This window comes from Suillus subaureus (genome assembly GCF_016647635.1).
Source record: "Suillus subaureus strain MN1 chromosome Unknown BJ212scaffold_31, whole genome shotgun sequence".
NCBI lineage: Eukaryota > Fungi > Basidiomycota > Agaricomycetes > Boletales > Suillaceae > Suillus > Suillus subaureus.
In genome coordinates, this window is record NW_024538587.1 from 111855 (window position 1) to 133645 (window position 21791).

A 21791-nucleotide genomic window follows, 5' to 3' on the forward strand; every position below is an offset into this window, starting at 1 on the left:
TAAGATAAAGTTTGTACATCATATTCGCCGAAACCTGCATCCGACATGTTCCAATAGTAGCAACTACAATTTACTTATTATACATGGCTTTCAATCGTTGCCTCACATGCTCTCCAGCGGTGATGGCCTGATATATCGCTGGTCTTTCAGCTGTCACGCAGGTATAGATTGGCTGTGATGTGTTGAATGAGACCCATGAGATAGCGTAAAACCATATTCAATTGACTAGCCTCAATGTTAACCTCGTAGTCAGTGCCGAAGAATAGTGCGATGGAATACCGATCAATAATGTTCTTGTTGGCGGCTCGATGCACGGTAGACTTGAAAATATCGTCTGTACAATATGATCGGCATCCGGTGTAAATCACCAAGGACACTGAGGTCTAGTACGCACTTGTCCAACGCGCGAACTGATCTCCAAGACTGATAGTCCAGTGTTAGTAACGAAATCTAGAGAGAGAAAAACTATATAGAAAGCACGCGAAATATTCGTACTTGATAACAAGGGTTCCTGGTAGCGGTGGTACGTTGATCCATTGGTCACGGGAGTTCAAAACTTGGAGAGCTTCAAGGCCTGTTTGTTGCCAGAGAATCGTAAAACACTGCCCATGGTTCAGTACATTACGAGCTCAGACATTTAGACTTACCACAAAACTATTAAATCCGAATGGCGTCAAGATTATGCATCGACATGATGGCTTCGAAACAACTCACTCAGTATGAGCTCCAATTCCCAGTGTTTTATCATCTAGAGCATCTGGCTGAGGCGGATAGTGGAGGGTACGCATGGTAGCGGCTGAATACACGGTCTATGTAAATAAACTATGACCTGTGCTAAACAGAGTACCAGGCCAAGCAGGGACTTACCTTGTCGTCGAAGTACGTTTCGGGCAAGTCGAGCGCCAGCGCAAAGAGACAAAAGAGTTTCTTTCCGACGGCAAGTGCAGCGTGACTGTAAGACTGCATCGTTAGTTTCCGATGTCTCGAAAAGCGATCATCAACTCGACTAATAGTCCATGCAAGCAGTTCTAAAATCTTCAGGTCTATCCGGCCAGACATTTGCACCTGCCATCACTCCATCGCGAGAAGTATTTTGAACCACTGTATCTCCAGATTTTTCCTCCCAACCGATGCGGAAGCCCTCATGCAAGTCACCTTTATTGCCTGGTTGGATGTTTGCTTCCAATGGAGGGCTATAGCCTTTGAAATTTGGTACCGTCTTATGATGAAGCTAGTTATAGATGTTTCATGCCATCAGTCAAGTGCATTCAGATAGACACACTTTCATCTTTTCCTCAGATGGAAGCGAGTAGTACTCCTTGTTCACTCTCAGGACTTCGTCAAGACAATGCTGTGCTATACCATGGTTCTTGACTGGAGTTCACGTCATAAAATGCGAGATGGACAGATACCAGACTGGGCGTACCATAAAAGAATCCAACATCCATGCATGCCATTCGAATTTGTTGTGCCAGGGCGCGTCGTAGAGCTTCATCTTCGCTAAATGCATCCTCCAGATCACTAAGATTCGAAGCACCGTCAAATATGCAGAGAAATACAGAAGTCACCGTACATGATTGGAATACTTTCAAATGCTCCACCACATACAGGCGCGCATGACATCGTCCAGGATCAGGGTTCTTGGCCGCAGTACTCACTTTACAGATATCAATTGAAGCTGGCAACTTGCTAAGTTACTATACTAAGTCGAACTCAGCTAAACAAGATACTATTATTACGTAACTGCATACTTCGGAAATTTTTGTCCCTTTGCCCACCAAGCCTGATGAACTGGCAGCACACTCCTTCTACTTATGACCTCCTTACGTTTTGCAACTGAGAATGTCTTCCACTGAACGTTCGCTGATTGGCTCTGTATTTGAGCGCAAGACATCTACAACCCAAAGCTTACCCTCTCCAAGATTCGCAAAAACTCCTGGCTCAGGTTTTCCAGCCGTTCAACACAGGTCAAAGAGCGCATTTGCTCGCGCCAAAGAAGAGGAAAAGAGCAGTGACAATGTCAGGCCCACAGCCGTACCTCTCGTAATACCTGCGCGTCCCATCGAACAAACTGAATCTCGAGACCTTCAGGTAGATTCACACACCCCCGATGATGCTATGCGTCAACAGATTAGTGAAGAGAACGAACGCAGAGTGGCCAATATGACTGAAGAGGAGCGAGAACAAGAGAGACGCGAGGTTTTAGAGCAACTGGGAAGTGGTGCAGGTGCCCTTCTGGAGCGTGTACGCGCTGCAAGATCAAGAAAGACAACGAAGGCTCCCGCTATAGCTGAGGGTATACTGGTACAAAATGAGCAGGCTCCAGAGGTTTCCCGCGAAATCCCTATTGTTTCTCCACTACCTGGTCTTGCTATCAGACGCAACCTTTCAAGGGTCAAGAGCCTGGAAGATTTCGGGAAAAGAGGCACGTCGCTCCCCGGGTCTGATGGGTATTTTAACACGAAAGCTGCATCTTAGCTCCTCCAATCCTGGTGAAAAGCAGTACTAGACCTTCATCGCCCAGTAAAGCTAGTCGTCAAATTCGCTTTGCGGCATTGACGCCTGCTGATGTCTACGTGTATGAGTCTGCCCCAGTGTCTCCCAAACGAAAGGCTCTTGCGCTCCCTCCACCTCCAGATGCTCCAGACTCGTCAATTGTTTCCCTGGGCACCTTTAAAGAGAATGGTTTGCCACGGAAGCGACCACTTTCTCTTACAACTCCCAAGGGTGACGACAGGTCTGCGCAGAAGATTACGAATGATAAACCAGAGCCTGAGGAAGGCACTCCAGAATATATTCGGAGACGATATTTCCCAAATATGCCTGCAGACAACCCATCCGTGTCTTGGATGAAACCTTCGTTGTCCAATTCGGAGCCGGTTTTACTCCGCTTCGATCTGACGGGTGCTCCCATACCTGCAGAAATCTCCGCCACTCTGCCTTCTCATCTGGGCTTGCACCATCATGCAGACGGAGAACGCGCAGGGTACACTCTTGATGACATATTTTTTCTGTCTCGCTCCACTGTCCCCGCGCAGCGCACCATGATGCTTGATATCTTGGTCGGAATCGCGCACCGGTTGGGCATGCAAGCGAGGGACCCCCATTACACGGACAGGATTTTAGAACTACAGGGGAAGGAGGAAGAACTACGAAAACGTATTCTCGCTGCCGGACTCTCCGCGATGAACGAGAAAGGTGGCGTCGGTGTCCGGGCCATTGAGGTTGTCTGGGAGTGTATTGTCGGCTGGAACGCCCTGTTTGATGCTGAGCGTGCCGAGTTAGATCTCGCTCCTGCCATCATGTCCGTTTTGCAAGTGCCCGACTTCCTCACCCAAGCTACAGAACTCTTCACGCAAGCATTCTTACCCCCCAAATCTCTGGCCCAACTTCTGTCCATTGTTTATCGGTTATCGCAGGAGTCGAATACTATTGCTGAATCAATCGTGAAGACCCTTCGATTACTCCCCGTTCTCCTACAGACATTCCTTCTTACGCCTATACCGCCCCAGTCAGACACACCCCTGCCTAACCCTGTCGCTCTCCGGTGCCTCATTGTCCTTGCGTCATCTTCTCGGACTAACGCTATGGCACTATGTGGGCCGGCCGATGCTCTTCTTCGTTTTGTTACTATGCTGCCTCCCACTTCGCCCTTCCCCGAGTCTCTTGCCACAAATCTTCTCATAGAAACCCTCCGCCTGTACGCCACTCTTGCCTCCTACGGTCTATATTCACACATAGCGACATCTGCCGCTTCCTACTTTGCTTCTTTGTTCACCTATATCGTCTCATCCAACTCGAGGCCGCTGAAAGTGGCATGGGCAGGACTTGTGGAAGCATGGATGGTCTGTGCCACGGATCCCCATCACACGACTCCACCGCATGATATCTTGTGGAGCCAGGTGACTAGCTGGGGCTGGGGTGCCGAGGTACTTCAGTTTCGCCAGGGAATAACTGAAGGGGAAGGGGAAGTATGGGCAGCCATCTGGAGTGCTTCGTCTGCATGGCTTGAGGGTGCTCGGGTCAACGGCATCCGGGGAGGAGAGGGAGAGCGTGCAGAGACTCTCGACATAATCCAGGACGGCTTTATCAAGGGAGTTGAACATAGCGTAGTAACAGCTTCCCTAGAAGCTCTGCGCGCTGAACTCGCACAGACACATGACACGCCACTACCAGAGCGGTGCCAACGCCTGCAGCGTATTGGCATGCACGCGCGTGTGCTTTCCTCTGCAGTCCGCCTCTGGCTTGCATGCACGTCTATTGCGAATACCGGCGCGAACACTACCGCTCCGCTTGGTATCCCGCCGTTTAACCTTCCTTTCACCGAGCTATCGTCCTTCTGTGCCTTTGTCGTCTCGCATTCCCTTTGGTCGCTTGTTACAGGTGTTGAGCAAGCTGCCTGCAAGCGCCTGGCGACATTTTTGGTGTATTTCCATAGATTATCGCGACATATTCCAGGGACCTCGCCTGACCTCTGGGTTGCACAGGGTGTGGCAATTCTCGAAAGGCAGCTCCCCGGAGAAGAAGAGCAGGCCTTTCAGATCCTTGGGGCTATTTTAGCAATCCTCACGCCACAGTTCCTCGGCTCAATGGCACCCCCTAGCATTTGGGAGAAGGGCGGATGGAGGGTCATCAAGCCTTTTCTGGACTACGCAATTCGCCCGAACCGAGAGGTATACATTGCCCCCAGCGACATCACACCAGAGTCGATCATGCGGTGTACAACTCTTCGCCTTCCATCGTCCAGCTCCTTATCATCTGTCCCCGATGAGCATCGCCTAACTGGCCTCCCGTTACCTCGTGTGTGGCTTACCTCACCAATTGACCATCTTCTCCGCTCCGGGTCTTCGCCCGTTTTCAAGGCACTTTCCTCCTCGTGGGACGCATCAGAAGTTGACGTCGTTCGCATGTCACTGCTGCTTGCCAAAGCTATGCAAGAAATTGTAGTACGATATAACTTGAGTCAGTTCGCCCTAAAGCGCTCAGAGATGGTTTTTGCTTGCATGAAAGTGTTCATGCTCGAACACGGCCAGCAGCAGGAATATCCCTCACCAGCAACAGGAGACGAAGAAGAAGTGTTCCGAGACCTCATCGTTTCGAAATTAATGTCTGACCTCCTCGCACCGTTCACCCTCGGCGCTACCTCCACTTCGTCACCCTCATCCAAATTGCCCGATATTGATCTGGAGCAGGCCTCTCTGCCATTCCTCGGATCGGGCACACCTTTTTACCAGTTTTACACAGATTTCCTGGCACTATACGACGCTATCTCCTTCTCACACCCGATCTTCGCATCCCTTCTCCTTCCACCTCTTGCGTTAACCTATCCCATCGACTATCGTCGGATACTATGGGCAGACTTCGCGCATGTGCTGCGTACTGTACGTACCCCTGTAGACCAGGTCATCGCAGGGGACCTCAGAGATTTCTTGTACCCGATCGAGAAAGGTGAAATGATCGGAAAATACGCCGGTCCGCTTCTCCAAGGATCGGTGGATGGATTCCTGCGCCTTGTTGGGGTACACCACGTGGCGTGCAATATTTGGCCTGACCTTCGATCCGAGGAAGTTGGGGCTGAGCAGGAGGATGTATCCAAGAAGCTCTTGAAGATGGTGGTGGAGAAGGGAGATGGACGCGTTGTGCGTGAGGTGCTGAGGTATCGACAGGTTCGTGAAGAAGCGGTTATTTACCCTCCTGCTTGCTTTGAAACAAGTGGGGAGTGGATAGCAGACCGAGCGGAATTTGCTCGGCAGGTGTTGGGCAGCGAGTTGCATGAAAGACTTCAGGGTGTGTTTTATGGGTAGTGTGAGTCCATTGATGTTTATATAATGCTGTTACATATTCTAACAACGACTGAATAGAATAGTGGATATTCAAATGCGGCGGCTAAGGTATATGGATTACATCTCGGTTGCCTGTGTAATATTTATCACACGACAAAACTCTGATAACTTGCATCCCACCGTTGGGGTTTCCTGATGCAGACGATGGATTGTGGTGATTGAATGAATCGAAATCATTGCTTCAGAAGAACCTCCACCGTGCGATTTTAAGGTTAATGCACGAAAATAACACAAGCTGTAGTACCTGTTCTTTGATGATCATGATGAGCACTGCGCTGAGCCCATCCCTCGGAACTTCTAAATTCAAAGAGTTGATGACTTTCTGATTGTCAAGGTGAGCGTGTATGTGATGGCTTCATCCGCATCCCAAGCTGAGGACAGTCAGCGTGATTCGTGATAGCTAGATACCATGTCACAACCTGATTATCTACTAGCTTCGGTCAGAAGGCGCAGGATAATGACCGGACCGGGCTATGCAGAGCAAAGCGAAATCAGATGAGCCATCTCGTTTTGGGGAGGATGGAGAATCTTCGGCGGACTACTAAGCTTTGATTACAGCCTTCATATCATTGATAGACCAGGAATTTACTTGAGCCAGTCGCTAACCTTACTTGTGGGGCTTGTGTGGGGCGGTACGCATGTCACGGTAAGCGCCTTGGTCACAAATAAAAGCACCTAAGTGAACCCCCCAAACCCTGGTCTATCGATATGAAGATAGCTGTAATTCTAACAATCTGAAAAGTTCAAGATGATCATCGATTTATACAGGAGTGGTTTATCAGCTCAAGGTTAGTCTTTGCCTTGCCATGAAGCGTGTGACATGAAGCAATCTACTTTTGATAAGCGGTCACGGAAACTCCCGATCAATCAATGGACTGACTAGTAAAACAGTACTGCCGTTGATCATGATTGACGTTCTTGTTAAGCCCGCAATTTGGAGCAGCTATGTCCCCATCTTGATGAGTTCGCAGTTTATACTTATAAGAGATAAGACGGTTCATAAAGTGTGCACAAAACCCCTTTTTACCTGTCGAACGAATGCAGACGGACTCCTACTATTCAGCTGACGATGTCGCAACGGCAAAGAGTCTGCAGTTCTTAATGGTGCGTCACTTTCTTGCTGATGTGAGAAAGGTAATATATACCATTATTATATGCCACCAGTACACATCCGGTGCGTACTAGTACTGCTGTCTGAACTCTTCTTAAATCTCAGGCTGTTCTAACTTGACAACTTAGCGTCGATGGCTGCATTATGGGTAGGGTTTCCTAGACTATTCCCGTCCGCTGCTGAACTTACTTATCCAGACCTATGATTATGCTTGTCAACTTCACGAAGAGGTGATGCACTGGTTCGTATACACTTCGGATTCTATGCTGATAATGATATGCTCTTCAAAGTTGACGTTCCTGTTTCGATCGCGCTGGACCATGGTAAAAGGCCTTTATATTATTACACGATGTGTCCCATTTCTCCTCCTCATCGCGGACCTGTATTGTGCGTTCAACTCCGGCACACATCTCACCGATTATGAATTAACATAACGTGCTTCAGTGTACTTCGCTCCGATCAAAAACCCCAATGTATGTGAATGCGTAGTGGACCTGCCCCACTGATAGTTGCTTACTGTCTTTGGCAGAAATGTCAGATAGTGATTATTATCTACTCATGTACGTGCATGGTACATATTGCATGCACACTCTTGCTGAACGCTGCTATGTCCTCTCACAGGTTTGAGCGTCATATCAATCGTTTCCTCCGAATGTATATATCCTTTCCATGAGATACACACGTGCTCCTGATTCAATTCATCCAGCCTTTTTTGTGCTCAGAACATATGCGCTCTGGAATAATAACAGAATAGTACTCGCAGCCATGCTGTCCGCCTCTTTCGTGAGTCCCCTCTGCCTCACCGCACACCAAGCTCGTGGTAAATGCAGTACAGGCTGCGGTAGTTGCATCTGTCGTCATCTATTTTGCCACTGCCAACGCCTCACATGGTTTGCACTACCTCTTACCACTATTCGCGCATATTCACTCCACTTTCATAGTTACGATCAGTGCGATCCCAGGCATCCGAGGCTGCTACCGGGCCGACGCTGTCAAAGTTTCCATAATGTTTATTCTCTTGCTTGCGTTTCAACTAGGTTTGTTACCGGAAACCAACGGAAACCGGAAACACACACGCTGATTGATGTTCTCCCCAGGACTCGTCTCCCTCACGATCATACGTGCCGTACAGAGCTGGCGGGTTGTCAATGGCCCTCTGTACGACATCCTGGTGAAGCATAATATATTTTACTATATATGTGCTCTGCGTAAGTCAGGATACACATGTTTCCGTGCCCATCGAATAATGATTCTTGTTCCGATAGCTCTCACAGCCGTTAACGTCCTAATGCAGATTCTGTTCTCCCAAGTGCGTGGAACCCAAGCGCCCTTCAATATGATCGAGTTATTGATGTTCTGCACACCCAGACTGCATACCGCTTTGTCTGCGAAGTGTATGTACCTCCTAATCCTGCTTGCGAATTTCTAATCACAGCACAAACCACACGTACAGTCTCCAGTTCTTTGTCCTCGCAATCCTCGCTACGCGCATGCACCTTTTTCTTTGGCAGATCGACCAGCAGACGCATGGCTCTGATGGCTTCGTGTACATTTCTATGTCCGACATGTAACCTGCAGAATGCACGGTCACGACGGTGTGACGTCTCATCACGTAGTTTATTCGGCGTCGTTGTGGAGTGAAGTTTGGACTGGACGAGATCACTCTGAATCGTGGGATCACTGGACTTGTTCGGATGCGCCTAATTTATAGGACTACATTTTTTGTCGTGGGCGGGAGCCCGAGGTTACATTTGGATGGTCTTGGTCTATTTAATATCCATTGGTGTCAAGTTTGCACTGCAGTTTATCCCTATGAATTGGAAGCCTTAGAACGCTACCCCAGTTAGGTGCAAGTCTGACTCCGAGCCTGTGGGCTTTACTGATGCCAAGACGTCACCTGACTAGCTCGAACCTAGCCGAACATCAAGCTCCGGAGTCATTGTACGTAGAGACTTATTGTCCACGTGTAAAGTTAGAATCCTCAGGGTTTCTGCTCGCACTCAGTTATCGGAAACGAGATGGTCCCAGATCAAGCACAATTCACAATGGTTAGTGAAGGTAAGCTTGATCAGATCCAGAATGCGCTCGAGGATGAATGTAGCCTCTGCTGTGGCCAGGCGGGGGATACGTTTGGGTGGTCGTGGTCTTCCAATGTCAGTGATAGCGGGTGGTTCAAAATTGGGGTTCGAGTGTGCTGGAGTCAGAAGTATGAAACTCGAACGAGTACCAAGGACGATGTGGTTGCTGTGCACTCAATGTCAGAGGACTCCAAGATTCTAAAAACACAGACAAGGCGGCCGGGATGGGCGCCTGCCGTTTACGATCCTATACTGAGTCTTGCATGATGCGCTCCGAACAATATAAACTGACTCAGGTGTCATAGGCCCCTCAGCGCTCAACGACCACCGTGGCCAGGCTATCAGGTGATAGCGAGTCTACTGAGGTAGCCGGTGGCCCGGAGTCGACCACGATTTCGATCAAGCTTGATTTGTATTTGTGCATGTTTACAGCGTGTTTGTCGTTCGGTCGCCAAGAGTCAACTAGTCAACTTAGATGTAGTCACTGCTTCAACTTAATGAAGCAGCTTCAAGTTGAGTACGAGTCTTGGAATCACTTCCTTGCGAGCTGATCGTCATCGCACAACGAAATGTTGACGCAAATATTTCATTTGGCCACTAGCACGAAGATGATGATGTTGTCGGTGCAGCCTTTTTTCAGCAGAATCGGAATGGGACTAGTCGCCTTATTGATTAATATGTACATGTGGTACATCCCAGCAGGATTCCTAAAGCAGCTGGTCATGCAGATCTCTTGTGACTTGTCCAATTCTGTTAATCACCAGCCTTCGAATATCAACCCAGTTAAGTACAGGTTTGACTCTCCCCGGGCTCTCATATTGATGCAGGACATCACCCGATTCACCCAAACCTAGCCAATGTATCAGGGCTCCACAGTCATTGTACGTAGAAACTTATTATCCACGTGTTAAGTCAGAATCCTCGAGGTTTCTACTCACATTGTGGGAAACGAGTTGCTCCCAGATCAAGCATGCTTCATGCACACTGACGTACCCACGATGAGCATGCTGATAAAGGCTTGTATATTCCATTCTTTCTTTGTCCCTTCCTCTGCACATCATGAACCGTCTCGCGTCTGCTACTTTTTTGGCCCTCCTTGTGCTGCCCGGTTTAGTCCGTTGCACGATGCAGCAGGCCTTCCAACATCTTGCACTCGGGCCAATCGTGAAGTTAGATGATGCGATATTCACCGGCACGTTCATTGGCAACACGGCGCAATTCTTGGGCATTCCCTTTGCCAAACCCCCGTAATTATAACCATTACAACCAAATATTCATTAATTCAATATCTGCAGTATTGGAAGCCTCCGCTTCCAGGTTCCTCAACCATTGCCTCCCTATGAAGGTTTACACACTGTAGCAGCCTATGGTCCGGCCTGCTCTCAACAGGAATCATCGATACAAAGAGGGATAGCCCAAATGATCACCGAGTCAAGCGAAGATTGTGAGTGTTTAAAGTTCAGCTTCATGCCAGTTATGTGAATTGTTCGCTCTCAGGTCTTACACTCAATGTATTCACGCCTGCCGTCATGCTCCCTGGATCAAAACTGCCAGTAGTCGTGGTGAGTCTTAGTAACATCCTGTTTTTGGTGTGGCTGAGACGCAAATTCAGTATATATTCGGTGGCGGTTTTGAAACTGGAAGTGGTCAATCGTGAGTTGTCAAACATATTTGCGCATCGAGATGACGAATTACAATCCATGTATACAGAGAGTTCGGTAATATCACAGTCAACAGGTCGTTGCAAGTGCACGAACCAGTTATCTATGTTAGCATGAACTATCGGTGATGGTACTTTTGCTGTTTCACGTGCTTTTTCTGAGAATGACGTGTCGCAGGTTGAGCGGTAGGTTACCCCATAGACATCGAACTTCACTCACATCAATGTAGCTTGGGGATTCCTAGCGAGTGAAGAAGTCAGGCAGGCTGGGACTGGAAACTTAGGCCTCCGAGATCGTGAGGTCCAATTTCCTTTGACTTTCTTTGAACTAATAATTCGACCAGAGCGACTTGCACTTCACTGGGTCAAAAGATATATCAGCTCGTTCGGCGGAGATCCAACAAAGGTAACCATGTGAGCGTCCTTTTAATGGTGTATGTATGACTTTAACAAACCTCGACACCACAAAGATGGGGCGAAAGTGCCGGAGCGATATCTGTCGCTCTCCAGATGCTCGCTTATGATGGTCACAATGACGGTCTCTTCCGCGCGGCATTTATGCAATCAGGATCCCCGACACCTGTGGGCGATATCACCAATGGTCAACAGTATTATGACTTTCTTGTTGATAAAACAGGGTGCAAGGGGGCGATCGATACATTGGAATGCTTGCGAGCGGTACCTCAGGAAATTCTGCAAACCGCTGTGGATGAAACACCGTCTATTTCTTCTTACCAGGTTCTTAATCATGTTTCAGCATCAATATTTTTGACATTGATCAATATCATTACGGCAGTCACTTGTTTTGGCTTGGATGCCAAGGGCAGATGGGATATTTTTGACTGATAACTTCCAGCGCCTCGTCCAACAGGGGAAAATTGCAAATGTACCTTTTATCACAGGTGTGGGGATTTTGTTACTTTGAGTGGCATGCGGCTAACTCAGGAAACAGGCGACTGCGATGACGAGGGAACAGCCTTCGCCTTCAGCACCACTAACACCACGTACTGAAAATCATTTTTTTCCTTGTTGGTGACGCTAATTCACCTTACTTATTTTAGGACAAGCGAGCAATTTCATGAATATTTGAAAACATATTGGGCGCGCAATGCAACAGACGAGGAGATCAATGGAATTCTGTTCATGTATCCTCAAGACCCGACGACAGGATCTCCGTTTGGAACTGAAACCCTCAACCAGCTGACCCCGCAGTTCAAGCGTATAGCTGCTTTTCAGGGAGATGCCGTTTTCCAAGCTCCGAGACGGTTCTTTTTACATGAGCGGTCAGGGAAACAAAAGATATGGACCTATCGTGCGTGGAAGTTCTTTACCCATTCAAACAAGTATAACCCCCCCTTTCAGTCAGCAAAGGACTCAAGGCAGTTCCGCTTCTAGGCGCGGTACGTGGACGTTCGATCAAGACGTGTTGGAGGTGTCACTCAACTTGTCTTAGTTTCACAGCTCCGACTTCGTTGATGAGATGTGGGGTGGACAGGGGAGTTTATTGGATTACTTGATCAATTTTGCAACACACCTTGATCCTAATGGGAATCTCACTGGTATTTTCTGGCCGGAATACGCTGTTGAATCGAAGGATATGCTGATGTTTGGGGAATGGCCTTGGTCTCCACCCACCATTATTCAGGACACGTACAGGAAGGAGGCGATGGAGTACTTGATAAATTTCACTTTGACTTACCCTCTTTAGTACTCGCAAGACTCCATGTTTGACAGTGTTTTACTTACTGTATACTACAGACTCACCAGCGGTTGTATATAGCTCTGTTGCCATTAAAGTGCAGGCTGCACATTTCTCCCAGCGATTTGCACAATATCAAAGCCGTCTAAGATACCCGATATGCTGTCTTGCACGAGACAATTTTATTATTGGCCTTTGCTACGTGGGGGGGCAAAGTCAACCATACAGTATGACTAGCTTCACACCCGTTGTGCCTTCGGCACAGGAAGCAAACGGAGCGCTTCGCGCTCCTTTTTGGCTTCCTGGCCTTGGCTGCATCCTAGCATATGTCAATTTTTCATCAATTATTTATTGACATATGCTGCACTCGAACGGGCAACAGTGTTAAGTCGGAGCTCGAAAACCCGTGACCAGGCCACGCGAGATTCCCAAAAAGAGGTTTAAGCGAGCTAAGCGTTCTTAAGCGAATCTAAGCATCCCTAAGCGCGTCTAAGCGCTCCTAAGCGTTCCTAAGCGTTCCTAAGTGCATCTAGCGCTCCTAAGCGCCTAGTGTTCCTAAGTGTTCCTAAGCGCATCTAAGCGCATCTAAGCATATCTATGCAAAAGCCACGCAAGCTGGTGAGATGATTCCCACCCGTTGCATCCTACTTTATAGATAATTTGTGTTGGTGCGCTGATACCAATAGACTGGCACCAGGAAATTCCATTATTTGGACCAGTGTCAAACCATGAAGCTTTGAAGTTCAATGTCAGATGTGGCATTGTGGGAAACACAACAAGAAGAGAACTGGAAAGTAGACTTCTAATGTTGGGCTAAATGTGCTATGCCTAGCTGCTATTCAACCCTAAAGGGTTTCTGGACTAAGCTCAGTGCTCAGAGAGGATAGGAAATCATGCTAATAACTCTCAGTCTCAGACTGGTGCTGGTAGGTGGTGAAAACTATGATCAGTAGACACATGTGGATCTGCGTCTGGACATCATTCAGGATTCCTTGGAAGAATATGCGGTCATGTTCAGACTTGCCTATGTGATCTTCATTCTCGAGTGGCTGCATAATTCTCCTGAACGCACGAAGATAATTGCTCAATTCTTTGGCCAAGGGCATCAGCTTACTCATGTGATCGCACGCAACTGCCTGAAGGTCATTGAGCATGTAGTACTTAGGGCCTTCACAGCTGGGGTACATTACCTTGACTTCTTTGATAAATGCCTTGTAATCGCTAAGGCTCACTTCGGGTAACCCGCCCCATAGCTCCCATTTGCTCAGGGGTAGGTAGCGAATGATACCTTTGATGCAGTCAAGCCCGCAGAGGCCTGCTTCATTGGCATGTCCTTTGTAGATGTTGATGAAATCTACAAGATTCTCCATAGTCCTGTTGAATTTTGGTGCCTTGTTAGTCCCATGTATGGGCATTTTATACAATGTAGCCATTATTGGTTGCTGATTTGCAGTGGTGATGGGGGTTGGTGTGCTGGAGGGTTGTGGTTCGTACTTGTGTGGTAGGTTACCTACTATTATGCCACCAGGGATCGAGCTTGGCGTGTGGAGTGTTTCAAACTCTTCTTGTTTGATGGGTAGCACCTCATGGATAGGGTGTGTGTTTGCAGGAGTGGATGTTGATGCGGCAGGCATGTTTTCGCTGAGGGAGGTTAGCTCGCTAAGCAAAGAGAGGGTAGAAGAAATATGCTGCTGTGGCGTGTTGAGAAATGCTCCAGGGAGTTGGCTCCTAGGGTCATTGATCATGTCGAAATCGTCAGACAATTCCTCCTTTGCTGAGTCTTTAGGTGAGGGCGTGATGGGCGATACTGGGCGTCTGGTGTAGTTGAATAGCGTTAGGTTGGGGTGTGGTGGCTCTGACACATTTCGCGCACAGTTGTGTGACACTGGTATGAATAGAGGGCCAGGTTTGACGGTGGTGGCAGCTTTGTCGAAGGCGGCTATGGCTTCTTCTCTGGTTCTGCGATGACTTGTGGGCCTGAGTACCCTGCCAGTTTTCTCAGAAGTGTCCCTTGCGGTGGGCTCCAGTTGAAAGTGAGGACTTTGGACTATGGGGGAACTAAAGCAAGACCTGGATGCGAGACTGAACTTGACCCTAAGGACAGCTACTGAGAGAAGGTCCTCGAAATGACAGAGGGAGACTTCGAAACTGGATGAGCGCTATAGGATGTGCGAAGTGCGAATACTGGAAGAAGCGTGAAGAAGATGCGCATGAAAGCGCGGTGATGCGATAGAAAGCGAGAGCGCGTGCATGGAAACACAGCATGCACGATGGGGGTCTAAAGTGTAGGTGCTAGAGCTATCTGAAAATGAAATCCAGTGGAGAGAGAATTGAGCTGACTAGAGGTGATCGCACCTATGAAGGTAGTGTGCGAGTTCCAATTCTTTAGTGCTTTCAAACTAGCTCAAATGTGCAAACTACTGCTACTACACAGAGGTGGGAGGTGCTAGGATCCGGTACTCTAAAAAACTCCCCCTCCCTTCCCTATATTGGGCGTTAGGCGATGCTTTTAGCATAGAGGTGAAGCAAGTAGGTAGTGATATCTGTATGTAATAGTGTTTTAAACGCATGCCTGCGTGTTTACAGCACTATAATTGGCCCAGAAGGTACATCAGAGTGATAAGAGTATAATAAAAATGCACCAGTGGACTTTAGCAAGGACATGGATGGGTGGATGGACTGTAGTGGGGGACCTAGAGTGGGTGTGCAGGACGTGCAAGCGCGTTCGTGTGCATGTGGCGATCGCATGTCAGTTTGCGATAGTGCAGGTGGCTTATCCAGAGACTCAGAACTGAGTATCAGTGGGAAGGGGTGGTATATCATCCTATAGTGGCGATATAGAGGAGTGAGTCTCTACAGCGTGCATCAGAGTTCATGACAGATATGTAGGCAAAAAAAACAAGCATGTGAAAATACCCAAAGTTTTGCACAACTCCTTGTGATGAGCTCGAGCAGGCAAGCAACATTCATAAGTCAATTACTACATATGTCACATGAGAACCTGTGTAAGTTACATACTAGGCACAGCCATGAACGTCAATACTCAGATCTTAACCTTGAGATAGCTTCTTTAACATCCACAATGATACTCAGTCAATAATTGAATGCAGGGGATCACATAGTCTCACCTGTTGTGAAAGAACACCCAAGTAGTAGGATGTGATGACCTTGAATTATTGGACTGATACTTGTATGGTCTAGGATTTGTATCAGGGTGGATCTGAAAGGGAGTTAACAAATGAGAAAAACCAAACCCACCTGGATCGAGAGTTGATGAAGCTGAGGGTTGAGATGAATGACTGAGAGAAATTATTAGTTGTATCCACATGCAGACCTTGGGAGTTGGATGAAGTTACGTGCATCACGGCAACAGAGCATTGGGAGAAAAGGAGAACATACACAAGCTTGACCATGTGAACATATTTAATGGTGATTTGTTGGAATGGCTGCTTCAGTGCTCAATGTAAGAAACAAGACATGGTTCATATAATCATGCTGTGGGGTAATGACTCAGGATCATAACCATATCCGAGATGCTGCATGAGTACCACTAGCCAGATCAAGGGCCAATTGTAGCTCATGGAACTTCAAGTTCATGCCACTTCAATATGTGGAATTTATGGGGCGGGGAGGGTTCAAAACACAGCATTGGGAAAAGACAGGCCTAATGGCTGGGCAAATGGGAGCACCTTCAACTGCAAGTCATACCATAAACATGTTGAAGGTTGAAGACCTCAGGTTCGAACGTGAATGTACAAGATACGGTCAACCTGGGCAGCTCAGTGTACCACTGCATGGCGGCAAATGTAGATTTGACATCCATGGTCTGTCCTTGACGTGTGACAGTGATGGGGAGCAGTCTTTGCGAGTTGCTAGGTCGCAGTCTTATGCTCCTAGAGACAGGAAAAATGCGAGATGACATTGTCACTACTATTGTTCTACAAGAGTGTTGTGTCTACGACCGAGGCAGATATGATTCTGAGCAGTTTGGGCGAAGGCACGCAGCGCCTCCCAGTCCTGAGCTGCATATTCTGCAGGAAAGGTGAGCTGCGATTCCCATAATTGTAGGAGTCCAACAACACATCGAGTGAGCCAAGAACACCCACACCACTAGGAGGAGGATGAATACTCACCAGTAATGTTTGTTTCATCAAATGCAGGGCATTGTGTAGCACAGAAATTCATCTTGAATTGCAGGGGTTGCTTGCAGGTATGGTGTGAGAATTTGAGCATGCTCTCTTAGGTAACTTTGGAAGGCATCACTAGCCCATCTTCCCATCGTTTTGATGATGTCGAATGGCACATTGCGCAGGAGGTACTCTAACATTGTGCCGATTCTTATGGCGTGGCCCTGCAGGGGGTCTAGACTGGTGCTCTTGGCTGCCTGTGCCAACCTTGTGATAAATTTTGACTTTGTCAAGGGACAATGGACATTGCTGAATTTATACGAAAATAAAGTGATGCTGGGGAGGGGGTTGTTGATGCGAAAATGATTGGCTAAGGCCGCCTCTGGATCAGTAGGGCCATTCTGCCTTGCCCAGAATACGTCCTCCCCAGTTTGAGATGCTTTTGTTTGCAGTAGATGGAAGACTGTGGTGGTGAGACCATTGTGGTCTGTTTCCCTGTGAATGTCCGAATGCTTGACGTGCATGGAAGGATCGAAGGTTGTTAGGCTTTGGACTGTGAATTCCCCAGCTCAGGCAATGGAATAGAAAGTGGTTGTGAGACAGCTTCCTACCACAGCGTCCAGAGGAATGTTGGGGTCCAGTTTTTGCAAGACACTGGTGATGAATGCCACCGTGTATGGTGGGCACTTCTTCCATTTCGATGATGGTGGCATGAGGTTTTTTGCAGCTTTTAACATGGCATCTATTTGATCATCTATCAGTGACCATGATTTTCCATGCAGGATGTGCCAAGCGCAGATGCCATGGATGTAACCTGATATTGTCTTGCTGGAATATGAGCCGGCCAGGTCTGATATGAAGGCTGAAATGAGTTCCGAAGATGTGGGAGCATGCTGGGCATCTTCAATGGCTTTCAAGTTGCAATAGACATGGAAGGCAAGAATATCACTGCCGTAGGCTTCTCTGGTGCTGCTGGCCCATGTGTGCACCATAACATCTTGGATGCATTGTGTGTTGGCATAAGGAAGATGTGCCGGTGCTGTTTGATCTCCTGCAGGTAGCCATAGATGGATTCTGTCTTTGGCAGTGCAGTGGGGATGCAGGGAGGACATTCAAGGGGTGAGATTATCAGGATAAGCTGTGATAAGCTTGGGCCATTTCGAAGATCTTTTCTCCTTGGCGACAAAGCTCATCATTGAGCTTGTTGTGTGATTCTCGGGAGCAGGAGCAGATATGGCCGAGCGACTGCGCTTTGATGCCCTCATGGGGCGTATGATGTCCAGGAGGGATTGTGGGATTGTTGAAGTTTGTGATGAAGGGTTGGAGGGCTTGGGGGATACATATCAGAGGGAGTAGCAAGCTCAAGGGCAGGTAGATTCCCCTGGATGGGCTGTCCATTGGGTTATGGGCACTGGGCATGAAACGAGTGAGGAAAGTGCACTTTGAAGATGCAGTGAGCTCATGGATGCATTTGAAGACACTGTTGGTGGCCCTGTTTCGGCTCCTGCCTTTCCACCAGCCCTTGATGACTCCCCGATTGTTGCTGAAAACTTTGATGCACTTGCCCTCTGGGCTTTGACTGAGGAGCATGATAATGAGGAACTCCATCCTGACTGCCTTGGCCCAGTCAATGTCTCAGTTCTCGTCCTTCCATCCCAGGAGTAGTTGCCATGCTCTCCACCTGCCATTGATCCAAATCGCAATGCCAGTACCTGAGCTAGCATCTGAGTAAGCTGAGGGGTCAGTGACTTCGACGGGCCCTGGGATGGGTTGAGTGATGATGGGCTGTCTGAGGCTGGCCTTCCACCAGTGCAGGTCTTCCCCTGTATGCTTGGGGGGGGAACAAGGCATGTGAGGATGATCATGGAAGATGGATAGCATGGATTTGAGGGAAATGAGGTAGGCCCGCCCTGCAGGAAGAACCAAGGATGCATGCAAGAGCTTTCCATATAGCTCTTGCACTTCTTGAAGGGTGTGTGAGGACTGGGCTTCCCAGTCTCTGATGGCGGCCAGGTATTTCTCTTTTTTCTTCTGCAGGATCAAGACAGAATGCATTGCAATGTCCCACAGAAATCTGATGAAAGGAGTGCATGATGAGAAGAAGATGTCTTTCACCAGCTCCCATGGTATGCCCAATATTTTGGATAGGCGGTTGATGTTGTCGAAACAATAAGAGAATAACATGTCTTCTGGTGAATGTGGGGATGATGTTGATAGGTTGAGGATGGGGAATGATAGGTCCTCATCAAATTCCTCAATGCTGTTGTTGGGCATGGCCAATCCCTGGTACCATTTGCATCCTCTGTCGATGAGCAGTCCTCCATTCCTAGCGATGATGGCTGAGTGAGCCCTGCGAAGTTCATTATAAACTTCAAGGTGCTCCTGGAGGATGCAGATGGACAAATGGTCGTCCACCCATTTCAATAGTGGGCCGATGCCTTGTGATCTGAAGATGTCAGCTCCTGCATCTGCGACTTCCCTATAGCTCCCAGCTGAGGCTGAGAATCCAAAGCAAAAACTCGAGTCAATGGCGAACTCGTTGTCTCCCATCCTAACAACCAGGCCTGGCCATTGTGATGGGTGGAGAGGGATAGAGCGATAGGCTTCTGCCACATCACGAACCACTGCTTGTGAGCCTGGAGGGAGGGACCATATGAGGAGGCAGATGGTTGATGCTGTGCCCCAGGTACAGGGGTAGAGGTTAGAATTGATGGAAGAATTAATGGCAGATATGGTAGCAGATGGATATAAGGGAAATGATAGGTTTTGTACGAGCCAAAACTTGCCTGGTTTTCCTGGTTTGGGAACCATGGAAAGTGGGGCTGTCTGGAAAGGACTGATGAGTTTTTCTGTGTCTGACTTAGATAATGGGCTGATATAGTGCCTGGTAGAGTATTCACAATCCAGTATGGTAGAAAAGGCATTGTGGTGTGTGCATAATGAAGGACTGTTAGATGGGGTGTAAGTGTGAGATATTTTGGGACACTTCCCATGAAACTGATACATAGACTGTTAGGAATATGTGCATATTTGTCAATGAGATGCGAAGAGTTAAGAAAAAGTAGCCATGCTTTGGGTTGATACAGAGTGAGTGCCTTACATGCTCTTGCCTTGAGGACACCCTTGAGCTCCGTGATCCTTTGCTCTGCATCCAGAACACTTATGAACATGGGATCAGGCTGTGTTGGAACATCCTTTCGGTCTTTGCCAGTCATAGCAGAGCTCAAGACCTTCTGGATTGACCAGGTGACCCTCTGCGTTTTGATGGCATCAGGTCTTGGTCTTTTTGTCCCAGAGGAACTTGGAAGTGCATCTGTGAATGGGGTGATGGAAGTGGCCAAGGCAGAGGGTGCAGGCCGAAGAACCAGATTGACCTGCGCCCCCTTGAAAAGACTGTTGATTTTTGTAAGGTTTCTTCCCACCTTGGTCACTTGCACGATAGGGGTGGAAGTGGTTGTCCTTAGCTGGGGAAGGTGGATCTGTTTGCCTTCCTCAGTAGGTGTTGCCTTCCCAACCTCAGGGTCAAGGCATGAGGTTGGTTGCTGGGATCACATTTTGTAGCTGTGTGGTGTGAGCAAATGAGCCAATCCAGTTCGGGATGGCAATAGCATTATTGGGGAAGCAAAGATTACATGTTTCAAGTAAGCGTACAAGCAGGTGAACATAAGTGTAGTGTTCATTTGAGTATTAGGATGTGGGTAGCATGATCATGGCATAGGGAAGCATAGGGTAGCAGAGCAAAGCAAAGGTTAGTGAAGCAAAGTTGTGGGGTAGTGAAGCAAAGTTGTGGGGTAGTGAAGTAAATGGTAGCAGGAAGAAGCAAAGGGTAGTGAAGCAAGGTAGTTGGCATGTAGCATAGGGTGACAATTGGGTTTCAAGAGTCAAGAAGCAAAAATGGTAGCAGTTCAGGGAAGCAGGTAGATGGTACATGTCATAGCGTGGGATGTGCAATGAAAGAAATAGAAACATTGCGTCAGTGTTTGAACCGTTTGATGATGATTGGGTGATGCATACCAGTTTCAAGCCCTCATCACATTCTGCCTCCCATATGTCATCCAATAAGGCGTTATATAACATGTTATTGAAGATGCCAATGTTGAAACCTTGATCCTGGTTGAGCCAGTTATGCCATTCATGTGAACAGTCCCTGCATAGCATAACAGGGTCTTCTCCCCCCATGGGCACATTCTGTGCTCATGGTTGGTGATGAGTGTGAAGAAAAGAGTGAGCAATTGTTGATGCTTCTCTGGCCACCCGCTCTTTTCTATGTGGACTAGGAAGCTGGTCTTTGCCAAGTTGAACTGTTGCCACAATAGGTCATGGTCCTGTAGGGCTTTGTGGGAGGCCTTGAACAATGCTAGCATTTTCAAGGTGACCATGCCATTGACTTTTGCAAAGCCAAAAGTGTCATCTGAATCTGACATGGATCTAGACATGGTGGAAGCTTCCTGGCAGCCATCAGGACTAAAGTACCAAAGTTCTATGTACTCCATGTTTTTGATCTTCTGGATGGCATATTGTGATGGACGGGGGATGATGACATCTGCCATGATCATGGCTGTGTCAAAGTCATTGATCTTGGGCTTCTTCTTCTCTGCTTCGCATTGCTCTTCCTGCTCTTCAGCTTCCTTCTCAGCATTCTCATGCTCTAAGCACTCCCATGCAATGTGGGCATCTTCTTCTGTTTGTTCCTGCCAAAGGTCAATGTACTTTTGGTGCTCAAACCTCCACCCATTTGCCATGTTGGCAAGCGTGTCTTCTCTGCTTATGCCCCCCACCACAAGGGCATTGAGTCAACCAATATATGTGGCCAACTCGAAATTAGGCTGTGCTTCTAATGCTGGGTCAGTTAAAATTCATTCCATGATGTATCAGAAGAATTCAGGTATGTAGTTTCTTGTTTGGGAGCTTAGCTTTGCTTTAAAGAGAATTAGGATGAGGATGTCTGATCATTGAAAGAGGAGAAGAGGAAGGAAAAGAAGGAGGGAAGACAACATCATTTTGGACTGACTGAAACAAGAGGAGGTGTTGTCGCAGTATGAAGGCAAAAGGTTCATACTGCTTCCAACTGCTTGTGCAAAGACCTAACTCTAGTTCTCTGCTCGTGCCTTGTTACGTAACAGAGTAACAAATGGTGGTGGTAAGTGGCAGGATGTCAAGCACTGTCAGCCACTGGTGACTTCAAACTCCGCCACCCGTGCTGAGTGTGCACCCAGACTTGGTCCCAGACACAGACCTGGTGTCTGCGCAGACCCTCACCTAGACCAGCCATA

At 47.9% G+C, this 21791-nt stretch overlaps 6 protein-coding genes across 6 annotated transcripts; 3 read left to right on the forward strand and 3 right to left on the reverse strand.

The window, feature by feature from the left end:
• Position 1: 1 nt before the first annotated feature.
• Positions 2–1688, reverse strand: BJ212DRAFT_1579315 (uncharacterized protein). Its single transcript, XM_041342241.1, has 11 exons — positions 1574–1688; positions 1427–1521; positions 1283–1374; positions 1008–1231; positions 868–952; positions 715–809; positions 648–654; positions 481–602; positions 395–423; positions 231–334; positions 2–172 (listed from the first exon to the last, which is right to left on the reverse strand). The coding sequence occupies exons 1-11, from the start codon at positions 1621–1623 to the stop codon at positions 71–73; spliced, it is 1005 nt and encodes a 334-aa protein (XP_041189631.1). The 5' UTR covers positions 1624–1688; the 3' UTR covers positions 2–70.
• Positions 1689–1760: 72 nt separating this feature from the next.
• On the forward strand, positions 1761–6080 carry BJ212DRAFT_1376342 (uncharacterized protein). Its single transcript, XM_041336483.1, has 3 exons — positions 1761–2425; positions 2479–5805; positions 5862–6080. The coding sequence occupies exons 1-2, from the start codon at positions 1843–1845 to the stop codon at positions 5802–5804; spliced, it is 3909 nt and encodes a 1302-aa protein (XP_041189632.1). The 5' UTR covers positions 1761–1842; the 3' UTR covers position 5805; positions 5862–6080.
• A 915-nt stretch (positions 6081–6995) lies between these two features.
• BJ212DRAFT_571402 (uncharacterized protein) lies at positions 6996–8681 on the forward strand. The gene is made up of 13 exons (XM_041343540.1): positions 6996–7102; positions 7152–7184; positions 7245–7341; positions 7399–7427; positions 7484–7514; positions 7576–7608; positions 7661–7737; positions 7790–7844; positions 7896–7991; positions 8052–8162; positions 8220–8263; positions 8323–8348; positions 8408–8681. The coding sequence occupies exons 1-13, from the start codon at positions 7088–7090 to the stop codon at positions 8523–8525; spliced, it is 765 nt and encodes a 254-aa protein (XP_041189633.1). The 5' UTR covers positions 6996–7087; the 3' UTR covers positions 8526–8681.
• Positions 8682–10157: 1476 nt separating this feature from the next.
• Positions 10158–12400, forward strand: BJ212DRAFT_1278461 (carotenoid ester lipase precursor; the record flags this gene model as incomplete). Its single annotated transcript, XM_041331433.1, has 14 exons — positions 10158–10279; positions 10328–10476; positions 10530–10594; positions 10645–10685; positions 10743–10817; positions 10856–10863; positions 10923–10988; positions 11037–11106; positions 11163–11430; positions 11489–11594; positions 11645–11696; positions 11754–12004; positions 12055–12092; positions 12146–12400. 14 exons carry the CDS (start codon positions 10158–10160, stop codon positions 12398–12400), a joined length of 1566 nt encoding a protein of 521 aa, XP_041189634.1.
• A 230-nt stretch (positions 12401–12630) lies between these two features.
• Positions 12631–14643, reverse strand: BJ212DRAFT_1302185 (uncharacterized protein; the record flags this gene model as incomplete). Its single annotated transcript, XM_041333227.1, has 3 exons — positions 12631–12710; positions 13464–14438; positions 14577–14643. 3 exons carry the CDS (start codon positions 14641–14643, stop codon positions 12631–12633), a joined length of 1122 nt encoding a protein of 373 aa, XP_041189635.1.
• Positions 14644–20768: 6125 nt separating this feature from the next.
• Positions 20769–21290, reverse strand: BJ212DRAFT_1252421 (uncharacterized protein; the record flags this gene model as incomplete). Its single annotated transcript, XM_041329728.1, has 1 exon — positions 20769–21290. A coding segment is annotated over one exon (522 nt), but the record flags the coding sequence as incomplete, so codon positions are not given.
• Between the last annotated feature and the right edge of the window lie 501 nt (positions 21291–21791).